We start from the raw sequence: 13,665 nt of genomic DNA on the forward strand, positions 1-13,665 counted from the left end.
AATCATAAAAGTCACTGTTTTGTGGGGACCAAGAGAGACAGTACCCACGAAGTCCTTCGTATGGTGGCACGCAATAAAAAAAAACACTTGATAAAGAGCAGCAATTATTACAGGTACAAAACTCTGCTCACTTATATGATTACAAATGACCTTTGATCTGATTCTTAACACACAGCAGGTCCAGGCTCTGCTGGGATTTCATCCTCCCCCTTGTGTGTGGAGCCTGTCACCTCCCCGAGCTACGGTGGGATGTCCAGGGGGAAAGACAATGGGACAGGAGTCACCGAGTTCCTCCTGCTTGGCCTCACTGGTGACCCAGAGCAGCAGCGAATCCTCTTCTGGCTCTTCCTGTGTACATACTTGGTCACTGTGGCTGGGAACACACTCATCATCCTGGCCATCGGCTCTGACCCCCGCCTGCACACCCCCATGTACTTCTTCCTTACCAATCTCTCCTTTGTTGACATCTGCTTCACCACCAACCTGATCCCCAAGCTGTTGGTCAACCACATAGCAGGAACATGGACAATCTCTTACCCCCATTGCCTGACCCAGATGTACTTCCTCATCTCCTTTGCCAACCTGGACACCTTTCTGCTGGCTGCCATGGCCCTGGACCGTTACGTGGCCATCTGCAAGCCCCTGCAGTACTACGCCATCATCACCCCCCAGCTCTGTCGGGGATTGACCACACTCGTGTGGACATGCTCTGGCCTCATCTCCCTAGTCCACACGCTCCTCATGAACAGACTGACATTCTGCTCCTGTGCCCGCGAGATCTCACACTTCTACTGCGACGCCTACCTGCTGATGAAGATCGCCTGCTCGGACACGCGTGTCAATCAGCACGTGTTCCTAGGTGCTGTGGTCCTGTTTGTGGCCCCCTCTGCACTCATTGTGGTCTCCTACATGTGCATAGCTGCAGCTGTCCTCCAGATTCCCTCCACCCCAGGAAGGCGCAAGGCATTTTCCACATGCAGCTCCCATCTGTCTGTGGTCATCGTGTTCTATGGAACTATCCTGGGGGTATATATTCGACCCCCCAACTCCTTCTCAGCTCAGGACACGGTAGCAACCATCATGTACACAGTGGTGACCCCTATGCTAAACCCCTTTATCTACAGCCTGAGGAACCAAGACATGAAGAAGGCTATGGGAAGTCTCTTCAGCAGGAGCTCAAAATCTTCTTAGTGATGGTGAGCACTGGGCTGATATCTGGAGAGGTCCAGGATGTCAGAAAACGGAACACAATGGCACCATTGACTCAATAATACCCACTTCCACACACTGAAAGATTATTTTCTGAGATGAAAAAGGCTAAAATTAGAGGAAATTTATATACTCTGTGGATATATTCTTCTATCTCTGAGAAACTCAGTCTCCTTCCAGTTCTTTCCTCTACCATCCCTAAGGTAGGACTATCATCCCCATGATTCTAAGGTGGTTGCTGGGGCTCCATCCATCTCTTCCTATCCCAGGCAGGGAGTATGAGGGGAAGAAAGCCAAAACACTTGCCACTTGGAAGGGCCTTCTCAGCAGCTCCACACAGCTTCTTCTGCTCATCTCTCAAATATTTCCCTCCAATTGCATGGCAGGCTGGGAAATGTAGTTTAGTTATTTTGTGCTGCTGCTGTTGTTTTGGTTAGACTTAAACACACCACCACCTCCAGTAAAATAGGGTTCTCCTGGAAAGGAAGATGGGATGGATAATGGGCAGATAACTGGCAAGTGTGCAACAATACTCAAGACTTACTTTGCTACATTTTATAGATGTGAAGTCACTTAGTGACTTTAGGAAAATAAACCTAAAATTTAGGTTTTATATTATTGATCCCCTCTGGAGGGAGACTGTGTCAGGAAAAAAACCTCATATGCTCCCACACTGCTAAAGCTGTGACATTAGCAGAAAGACCGCACAATTCTACACATCAGAGTGATGTCCCTCTTGCAGGGAGCACAGCGGTAAGAGCAAAAGTGGAAGGAGAGTTCATGACATTCAGTTTTTGTGACTTTAATTGTTCCCAAGGGATGGGTTAGATTTCATCTTGAATGGGTTTTTTTCTGTGTGTGTGTGGAAAATTAATATTGGAAGTGTGGAAAGTTAACAAAAGGAACACCACCACCCCCTCCCACAACACCCCCACCCTACTTACAATGGAGTTGGGGAACTCCCAGCAGGGGGAGCTCTCACACCCTACTACTGCTGGTCAATTGCAGCCCCTACTAGTTTGGCTACTGCTTTACTACTCCAGCGGGAGCAAGAAAGGTTGTCCACCTCTCCACAAACCTCCCTCCCACCCCCCCACCGCAACAGCCCAGCCAATGAGAGACTGTCACAGCTCAGCGAATGAGAAGCTACCATACCTTGAACTCCCAGTTGGAAGTCCCAATGGACTTTTTGTTTACAACAGCCCCTCCCAACTCCACCTTTCCTCTATAAAAGGGAGGTCCTCACCTTTGTTCTTCAACTGTCCTATGGTTTTTGCCATAGCTTGCTCCTCCCAGTTGCAAGTCTCTACTCCCAATTAAACCCATTTTTTGCTGGCAAAAATAACTGGCAGTTTTATTTTGAAAGTTAACAGAAGAAAGTTCATATTGTTCAAGCTGTACAAAATATTATATTGATATATGTATGTGTGTGTTAAAGCACAAAGTATTTTAAAAATAATAAAACAATAAGGCATTAGAGTCCAATATCAGCTGATGGGTTTTAAAAGGCCTTGGTAGAGAACATGTTTCTAGGCTCAACATACAATTTATTGAGTGATTTGACTGCATGAGACTTCTTTAGAGAAAAATTAATAAACACCTACCACAGAAATGAAAAGATGAATGACAAGAACACGTGCAAGTCACAGGACAGAAGGTTATTCTACACCTACGCAACACACACACACACACACACACACACACACAATTACAGAGGCTAGGAACAGTAATATGCAAACATGGTCATCATCACTGAAAACTCAAATAAATGGAAAAATAAAATAACCCCAATGCGCCCATTTTTTCTGATGTGACAATTTAAAATTTTTTTTAAATATATATTTTTGAAGGAAAGAGAGACAGAGTGTGAACAGGGGAGGGGCAGAGAGGGAGACACAGAATCCAAAACAGGCTCCAGGCTCTGCACTGTTAGTGCAGAGCCCGAAGTGGGGCTCAAACTCACGAACGGCGAGATCATGACTGGAGCTGAAGTCAGTCGCTTAACCGACTGAGCCACCCAGGTGCCCCCTGATGTGATGGTTTTTAAAAAGAGAATATGCAACTACTAGGTATTTATCCAAGGGATACAAGTGTGCTGTTTCGAAGGGGCACATGCACCCCAATGTTTACAGCAGCACTATCAGCAATAGTCAAAGTATGGAAAGAGCCCAAATATCCATCGATGGATGAATGGATAAAGAAGATGTAGATATATGCAGAGAAGATGGCGGCTTAGGAGGACGCTGGGCTCACCGCGCGTCCTGCTGATCACTTAGATTCCACCTACACCTGCCTAAATAACCCAGAAAACCACCAGAAGACTAGCAGAACGGAGTCTCCGGAGCCAAGCGCAGATGAGAGGCCCACGGAAGAGGGTAGGAAGGGCGGAGAGGCAGTGCGCGCTGCACGGACTGGCGGGAGGGAGCCGGGGTGGAGGGGCGGCCCGCCAGCCAAGCAGAGCCCCTGAGTCTGGCTTGCAAAAGCAGAGGGGCCGGACGGTGTGTGTTCTGACAGCAGGCGGGACTTAGCATCTGGGAGGTCATAAGTTAACAGCTCTGCTCAGAAAGCGGGAAGGCTGGAGGACAACGGGAGGGAGAGTTGCTGAGCCCCGGGAAGACAGAGCTCAGTTTGGCAGGGAACAAAGGCACTCGCCAGCGCCATCTCCCTCACCCATCCCTCAGCCAAAATCCCAAAGGGAACCAGTTCCTGCCAGGGAACTTGCTGGCACCAGGCAAACACCCAACACTGTGCTTCTGCGGAGCCACCTCTCCGGCAGTGGGTCTGACTCCCTCCCGCTGCCACAGGGCCCCTCCTGAAGTGGATCTCCGAAGGAGAAGCGAGCTAAGCCTGCCCCTCTTGCCCCCGTGCACCTTGCCGATCCGCCCCAGCTAATACGCCAGATCCCCAGCACCACAAGCCTGGCAGTGTGCAAGTAGCCCAGATGGGCCACACCACCCCACAGTGAATCCCGCCCCTAGGAGAGGGGAAGAGAAGGCACACACCAGTCTGTGGCCCCAGTGGTGGGCTGGGGGCAGACGTCAGGTCTGACTGCAGCCCCGCCCACCAACTCCAGTTATACACCACAACACAGGGGAAGTGCCCTGCAGGTCCGCTCCACTCCAGGGACTATCCAAAATGACCAAACAGAAGAATTCCCCTCAAAAGAATCTCCAGGAAATAACAACAGCTAATGAACTGCTCAAAAAGGATTTAAATAATATAACAGAAAGTGAATTTAGAATAATAGTCATAAAATTAATTGCTGGGCTTGAAAACAGTATAGAGGACAGCAGAGAATCTATTGCTACAGAGATCAAGGGACTAAGGATTAGTCAGGAGGAGCTGAATAACGCTTTAAACGAGATGCAAAATAAAATGGAAACGACCACGGCTCGGATTGAAGAGGCAGAGGCAGATTGAAGAGGTGAACTAGAAGATAAAATTATGGAAAAAAGGAAGCTGAGAAAAGGAGAGATTAAAAAATCCAGGAGTATGGGGGGAAAATTAGAGAACTAAGTGATACACTAAAAAGAAATAATCTATGCATAATTGGTATCCCAGAGGAGGAAGAGAGAGGGAAAGGTGCTGAAGGTGTACTTGAAGAAATAATGGCTGAGAACCTCCCTGAACTGGGGAAGGAAAAAGGCATTGAAATCCAAGAGGCACAGAGAACTCCCTTCAGACGTAACTTGAATCGATCTTCTGCACGACATATAGTGAAACTGGCAAAATACAAGGAAAATTCTGAAAGCAGCAAGGGATAAACGTGCCCTAACATACAAAGGGAGACCTATAAGACTCGTGACTGATCTCTCTTTTGAAACTTGGCAGGCCAGAAAGGATTGGCAGGAGATCTTCAATGTGTTGAACAGAAAAAAATACGCAGCCGAGAATCCTTTATCCAGCAAGTCTGTCATTTAGAATAGAAGGAGAGATAAAGGTCTTCCCAAACAAACGAAAACTGAAGGAATTTGTCACCACTAAACCAGCCCTACAAGAGATCCTAAGGGGGATCCTGTGAGACAAAGTACCAGAGACATCGCTACAAGCATAAAACATACAGACATCACAATGACTCTAAACCCGTATATTTCTATAATAACACTGAATGTAAATGGATTAAATGCGCCAACCAAAAGACATAGGGTATAAGAATGGATAAAAAAACCAGACCCATCTATTTTCTGTCTACAAGGGACTCATTTTAGACCTGAGGACACCTTTAGATTGAGAGTGAGGGGATGGAGAACTATTTATCATGCTACTGGAAGCCAAAAGAAAGCTGGAGTAGCCATACTTATATCAGACAAACTAGACTTTAAATTAAAGGCTGTACCAAGAGATGAAGAAGGGCATTATATAATAATTACAGGGTCTATCCATCAGGAAGAGCTAACAATTATAAATGTCTATGCGCCGAATACGGGAGCCCCCAAATATATAAAACAATTACTCATAAACATAAGCAACCTTATGGATAAGAATGTGGTAATTGCAGGGGACTTTAACACTCCACTTACAGAAATGGATAGATCATCTAGACACGTGGTCAATAAAGAAACAAGGGCCCTGAATGAGACATTGGATCAGATGGACTTGACAGATATATTTAGAACTCTGCATCCCAAAGCAACAGAATATACTTTCTTCTCGAGTGCACATGGAACATTCTCCAAGACAGATCATATACTGGGTCACAAAACAGCCCTTCATAAGTATATAAGAATTGAAATTATACCATGCATACTTTCAGACCACAATTGTATGAAGCTTGAAATCAACCACAGGAAAAAGTCTGGAAAACCTCCAAAAGCACGGAGGTTAAAGAACACCCTACTAAAGAATGAGTGGGTCAACTAGGCAATTAAAGAAGAAATTAAAAAATATATGGAAACAAATGAAAATGAAAATACAACAATCCAAACACTTTGGGATGCAGCGAAGGCAGTGCTGAGAGGAAAATACATTGCAATCCAGGCCTATCTCAAGAAACAAGAAAAATCCCAAATAAAAAATCTAACAGCACACCTAAAGGAAATAGAAGCAGAACAGCAAAGGCAGCCTAAACCCAGCAGAAGAAGAGAAATAATAAAGATCAGAGCAGAAATAAACAATATAGAATCTAAAAAAACTGTAGAGCAGATCAACGAAACCAAGAGTTGGTTTTTTGAAAAAATAAACAAAATTGACAAAACTCTAGCCAGGCTTCTCAAAAAGAAAAGGGAGATGACCCAAATAGGTAAAATCATGAATGAAAATGGAATTATTACAACCAATCCCTCAGATATACAAGCAATTATCAGGGAATACTATGAAAAATTATATGCCAACAAATTGGACAACCTGGAAGAAATGGACAAATTCCTAAACACCCACACTCTTCCAAAACTCAACCAGGAGGAAATAGAAAGCTTGAACAGACCCATAACCAGTGAAGAAATTGAATCGGTTATCAAAAATCTCCCAACAAATAAGAGTCCAGGACCAGATGGCTTCCCAGAGGAGTTGTACCAGATGTTTAAAGCAGAGATAATACCTATCCTTCTCAAGCTATTCCAAGAAATAGAAAGGGAAGGAAAACTTCCAGACTCATTCTATGAAGCCAGTATTACTTTGATTCCTAAACCAGACAGAGACCCAGTAAAAAAAGAGAACTACAGGCCAATATCCCTGATGAATATGGATGCAAAAATTCTCAATAAGATACTAGCAAATCGAATTCAACAGCATATAAAAAGAATTATTCACCATGATCAAGTGGGATTCATTCCTGGGATGCAGGGCTGGTTCAACATTCGCAAATCAATCAACGTGATACATCACATTAATAAAAGAAAAGATAAGAACCATATGATCCTGGCAATCGATGCAGAAAAGGCCTTTGACAAAATTCAGCACCCTTTCTTAATAAAAACCCTTAAGAAAGTCGGGATAGAAGGAACATACTTAAAGATCATAAAAGCCATTTATGAAAAGCCCACAGCTAACATCATCCTCAATGGGGAAAAACTGAGAGCTTTTTCCCTGAGATCAGGAACACGACAGGGATGCCCACTCCCACCGCTGTTGTTTAACATAGTGTTGGAAGTTCTAGCATCAGCAATCAGATAACAAAAGGAAATCAAAGGCATCAAAATTGGCAAAGATGAAGTCAAGCTTTCACTTTTTGCAGATGACATGATATTATACATGGAAAATCCAATAGACTCCACCAAAAGTCTACTAGAACTGATACATGAATTCAGCAAAGTTGCAGGATACAAAATCAATGTACAGAAATCAGTTGCATTCTTATACACTAACAATGAAGCAACAGAAAGACAAATAAAGAAACTGATCCCATTCACAATTGCACCAAGAAGCATAAAATACCTAGGAATAAACCTAACCAAAGATGTAAAAGATCTGTATGCTGAAAACTATAGAAAGCTTATGAAGGTAATTGAAGAAGATATAAAGAAATGGAAAGACATTCCCTGCTCATGGATTGGAAGAATAAATATTGTCAAAATGTCAATACTACCCAAAGCTATCTACACATTCAATGCAATCCCAATCAATATTGCACCAGCATTCTTCTCGAAACTAAAACAAGCAATCCTAAAATTCATATGGAACCACAAAAGGCCCCGAATGGCCAAAGTAATTTTGAAGAAGAAGACCAAAGCAGGAGGCATCACAATCCCAGACTTTAGCCTCTACTACAAAGCTGTCATCATCAAGACAGCATGGTATTGGCACAAAAACAGACACATAGACCAATGGAATAGAATAGAAACCCCAGAACTAGACCCACAAACGTATGGCCAACTCATCTTTGACAAAGCAGGAAAGAACATCCAATGGAAAAAAGACAGTCTCTTTAACAAATGGTGCTGGGAGAACTGGACAGCAACATGCAGAAGGTTGAAACTAGACCAATTTCTCACACCATTCACAAAAATAAACTCAAAATGGATAAAGGACCTGAATGTGAGACAGGAAACCATCAAAACCCTAGAGGAGAAAGCAGGAAAGGACCTCTCTGACGTCAGCCGTAGCAATCTCTTACTCGACACATCCCCAAAGGCAAGGGAATTAAAAGTAAAAATGAATTACTGGGACCTTATGAAGATAAAAAGCTTCTGCACAGCAAAGGAAACAACCAACAAAACTAAAAGGCAACCAACGGAATGGGAAAAGATATTTGCAAATGACATATTGGACAAAGGGCTAGTATCCAAAATCTATAAAGAGCTCACCAAACTCCACACCCGAAAAACAAATAACCCAGTGAAGAAATGGGCAGAAAACATGAATAGACACTTCTCTAAAGAAGATATCCGGATGGCCAACAGGCACATGAAAAGATGCTCAACGTCGCTCCTTATCAGGGAAATACAAATCTCACTGTGTCTTTCATTAAAATTTCCCTAATGATTGGTGATATTGATCATTTCTTCGTGTGCTCATTAGCCATTTGTACACCTTCTCTCCTCTACCCAAGTTCTCTGCAATTTTTGAAGTGGGATGTTTGTTTTTGTTGTTGTAAGGTAATGCAGTGGGGTTTTTTGTTTTCTAAGTCAGCTTCATACCCAGCACGGAACCCAACGTGGGGCTGGAACTCATGACCCTGAATACAACATCTGAGCTGAGATCAAAAGTCAGACACTTAACCAACTGAGCCACCCAGGCACCCTGGTTGTAGAGTTTTTATATATTCTGGATATTAATGCCTTATCAGATACGTCATTTCAAATATATTCTTCCATTCTGTGGGTTGCTTTTCTGCTCTCTTGACAGTGTCCTTGGAAGCACAAAAGTTTAATTTTGAGCAAGTCCAATTTATTTTTTTTTCCCTTCACTGCCTGTGCTCTGGTGTCATAACCAAGAAATCACTGTGAAATCCAATGTTGTGAAGCTTTCCTTCTATGTTTTATTCTAATAGCTTTATAATTTTTGTTCTTAAGTCTTTGATCCATTTTGAGTTAATTTTTGTATATGGTGCAAGGTAAGGGTCCAACTTCATTCTTTTGCATGTGGTTATCTAGTATCTCAGCACCATTTGATAAAAAGATTGTCCTTTCTCCACTGACCTTAACACTGCTGTTGAAAATCATTTGACTGTGTATGTGAGAGCTTATGTCTGGATGCTCTATTCCATTCCATTGAACTACACCACTATCTTTATGCCACTAAAACACTGTTTTGATTACTATAGGTTTGCAGTAAGTTTTTAAATCGGAAAGTGTGAGGCTGCCAATTGTGTTCTTTTTGAAGGTGTTTTCGGCTGGCTGAGGTCCCTTAATATGAATTTTAGAATGGACTCTTCTATTTCTGAAAAAAAAAATCTGTTGGATGCTGACTGAATTGCATAGAATCTATAGATCACTTTGGGTAGTGTTGACAACTATAATAAGTCTTCTGTCCACACACGAGATGGTGAATTTATGTGTATCTTGTCTCGTTAACTTCACCAATGTTTTATAGTTTTCCACATACAAGTCTCCCACCTCTTTGGATAAATTTGTTTCTAAGTATTTTATTCTTTTTGATGATACTGTAAATTGAGTTTTTAATTTTGTATTTGGATTGTTCATTGTTAGCATATAGAAACTCAATTTTTACATGCTGATTTTCCATCCTGCAACATTGCTGTATTTTTAGTAGTTCTAATAGTTTTAGTGGAATCTTTAGGGTTTTCTGCATATAAGATCATCTCATATGTGAACAAAGAAAATTTCACTTCTTCCTTTCCAATATGGATGTTGTTTATTTCTTTTTCTTGCTTCATTGCTCTAGTTAGGACTTCCCAGACCAAAATTAATAGAAGTGGCAAAAACAGGTCTCTTTGTCTTGTTCCTGATCATAGGAGAAAAACTTTCCATTTTTTCACCATTGAGCAGGTATTTCAACATTGAGCATGATGGTTTTTTTTCATATAAGTCATTTCATTAATGACATTTTCTACTTTCTATTTCTATGTTTCTATATTCTATTTTCTATATTTCTATTTTCTATTTATAGTTTGTTCATTTTTTTCAATCATGAAAAGGTGTAGAATTTTGTCAAATGCTTTTTATCAACTGTGATAATCACATGGGCTTTTTCCTTTGTTCTATTAATGTGGTATATTACACTGGTTAATTTTCACATGGCAAACCATCCTGGAATTAATGCCACTTGGCTATGGTGTCTAATCCTTTTAATATGCTGCTGAATTTGGACTACTATTTTATTGAGGTTTTGCATTTACTCTCATAGGGAATATTCATTGGTCTGTAGTTTTCTTACACTGTTTTCGGTTTTGCTGTCAGGGCAATTCTAGTCTTACAAAATGAACTTGGAAGTATTCCTTCCTTTTCATTTAAAAAAAAAACTTTGAGAAGGATTTTTTTTAATTCTTTTTAACTGTTGGTGATATTCACTGGTGAAACCATTTGGTCCAGGGCTTTTCTTTGTTGGGAATTTTCAGTTACTGATACAATCTACTTATTAGTTCCAAGTCTGTTAAGATTTATTCCTTTAGGGGCGCCTGGGTGGCGCAGTCAGTTAAGCGTCCGACTTCAGCCAGGTCACGATCTCACGGTCCGTGAGTTCGAGCCCTGCGTCAGGCTCTGGGCTGATGGCTCAGAGCCTGGAGCCTGCTTCCGATTCTGTGTCTCCCTCTCTCTCTGCCCCCCCCCCCGTTCATGCTCTGTCTCTCTCTGTCCCAAAAATAAATAAACGTTGGAAAAAAAAAGATTTATTCCTTTATAATTCAGTCTTGGTAGATGTTATCTTTCTAGGGATTGGTCCATTTCATTAGGTTATACTATTGGTGAATAATTGTTCACAGTATTCTATCATAATCCTATGAGTAAAATCTGTAGTAATGCCCCCATTTTCATTTCTGATTTTAGTATTTAAGTCTTCTTTCTTTCTTTGTCAATATAAATAAAAGTTGGTCAATTTTATTGCTCTTTTCAAAGAACCTATTTTTGGCTACATTGATTTTCTCTACTGTTTTTCCATTCTCTATTTTATTTATGCCAACTCCCTTTTCTAATTTTATTTTTTATTTTTTAAAATTTACATTCAAATTAGTAGCATATAGTGAAACAATGATTTCAGGCGTAGATTCCTTAATGCCCCTTACCCATTTAGCCCATCCCCCCTCCTACAACCCCTCCAGCAACCCTCAGCTTGTTCTCCATATTTATGAGTCTCTTCTGGTTTGTCCCCCTCCCTGTTTTTATGTTATTTTTGTTTCCCTTCCCTTATGTTCATCTGTTTTGTCTCTTAAAGTCCTCATATGAGTGAAGTCATATGATTTTTGTCTTTCTCTGGCTAATTTCACTTAGCATAATACCTTCCAGTTCCATCCACGTAGTTGCAAATGGCAAGCTTTCATTCTTTTTGATTGCTGAGTAATACTCCATTGTATATATATATACCACATCTTCTTTATCCATTCATCCATCGATGGACATTTGGGCTCTTTCCATACTTGGTTATTGTGGATAGTGCTGCTATAAACATGGGGGTGCATGTGTCCCTTTGAAACAGCACACCTGGATCCCATGGATAAATGCCTAGTAGTGCAATTGCTGGGTCGTAGGGAAGTTCTATTTTTAGTTTTTTGAGGAACCTCCATACTGTTTTCCAGAGTGGCTGCACCAGCTTGCATTCCCACCAACAATGCAAGAGAGATCCTCTTTCTCTGCATCCTTGCCAACATCTGTTGTTGCCTGAGTTGTTAATGTTAGCCATTCTGACAGGTATGAGGTGGTATCTCATTGTGGTTTTGATTTGTATTTACCTGATGATGAGTGATGTTGAGCATTTTTTCATGTGTCAGTTGGCCATCTGCATGTCTTCCTTGTAGAAATGTCTATTCATGTCTTTTGCCCATTTCTTCACTGGATTCTTTGTTTTTGGGTGTTGAGTTTGATAAGTTCTTTATAGATTTTGGATACTAACCCTTTATCTGATATGTCGTTTGCAAATATCTTCTCCCATTCTGTCGGTTGCCTTTTAGTTTTGCTGATTGTTTCCTTGGCACCAACTCCCATCTTAATTATTTCTTTTCTTCTGTTTGTTTTGGGTTTAAATTGTCCTGCTTCCCTTAAAGTTGTTGATTTGAGATCTTTCTTCTTCCATTTTTTTTCTTTTCTTAATGTAAGTTTTTACAGTTATCAATTTCCCTGTTAGCACAGCATTTCTTATAGAGCAGATGTAGCTTTTGTTTATCTGGGAATGTCTTAATTTCTCTCTCATTTTTGAAGGACTGTTTTTGCTGCATATAGAAATCTCGGTTGACAGGTTTGTTTGTTTGTTTTCAGCACTTTAAATATCTTATTCCTGCCTTCTGGCCTCCAATATTTCTACTGAGAAATCAGTTAATAGTCCTATCACAAATCTATTGTATTTGATGAATCATCCATTTCTTCTTGCTGTCTTCCACGATTCTCCCTTTATCCTTGGCTTTCAATAGTTTAATTATAATGTATCTCAATTTGGATCTCTGTGAGTTTGTCCTACATGGAGTTTGCAGAGTTCCACGGATTTGTAAATTCGTGTCTTTAATTGAATTTGGGAAGTTTTCAAGCCATTATTTTTTCTTTTTTTTTGTTAATGTTTATTTAGTTTTGAGAGAGACAGAGACAGAATGTGAGTGGGTTAGGGGCAGACAGAGAAGGAGACACAGAATCCAAAGCAGGCTCCAGGCTCCGAGATGTCAGCACAGAGCCCGACATGGGGCTTGAACTCACAAGCTGTGAGATCATGACCTGAGCCGAAGTTGGACACTCAACCGACTGAGCCACCCAGGTGCCCCAAGCCATTATTTTTCCAAATAATTTGCCTCTTCCTCTCATTTCCTTCTGAGACTCTTATAATGGATATATTGACCTACTTGCTAGTAATTTCAAATGTTCTATCTTCACATTTGCTAATTCTTTCTTCTGCTTGCTGAAATCTGGAGTTGAATCCCTCTACAGAATTTCCAATTCATTTTCTTTCTTTTTAAGCTCCAGAAGTTGTTTGGTTCCTTTTTATAAATTGCTATCTTTTTGTTGATACCATTTTTTCCAATATCATTTTCCATACTTCCTTTAGTTCTTTGCCCATATTTTCCTTTAGCTCTTTGAACATATTTAAGACAATTTTTTAAAAATATCTTTGCCTGGGGCGCCTGGTGGCTCAGTCAGTTAAGCAGCCGACCTCAGCTCAGGTCATTGTCTTGTGGTTCGTGAGTTTGAGCCCCACATCGGGCTCTGTGCTGACAGCTGGAGCCTGGGGCCTGCTTTGGATTCTGTGTCTCCCTCTCTCTCCCTGCCCCACCCCCTTTCACACTCTGTGTCTGTGTCTCAAAATAAATAAATGTTAAAAAAATTTTTAATAAAAATAAATAACTAAAATGTCTTTGCCTGTCTGATGGCTGTATTTTTCCAAGAACAGTTTCTGCAGCCTTAGTCTGGTCAGACTATTATAACA

The 13,665-nt window shown here is 41.2% G+C and overlaps 1 protein-coding gene across 1 annotated transcript; it reads left to right on the forward strand.

Moving 5' to 3' along the window:
- Window positions 1–249: 249 nt before the first annotated feature.
- Window positions 250–1,191, forward strand: LOC106969731 (olfactory receptor 1D2-like). Its single transcript, XM_015066252.2, has one exon. It carries the CDS (start codon window positions 250–252, stop codon window positions 1,189–1,191), a length of 942 nt encoding a protein of 313 aa, XP_014921738.2.
- The last annotated feature ends 12,474 nt before the right edge of the window (window positions 1,192–13,665 follow it).

This window comes from Acinonyx jubatus, chromosome A1 (genome assembly GCF_027475565.1).
Source record: "Acinonyx jubatus isolate Ajub_Pintada_27869175 chromosome A1, VMU_Ajub_asm_v1.0, whole genome shotgun sequence".
NCBI classification, from domain to species: Eukaryota; Metazoa; Chordata; class Mammalia; order Carnivora; family Felidae; genus Acinonyx; species Acinonyx jubatus.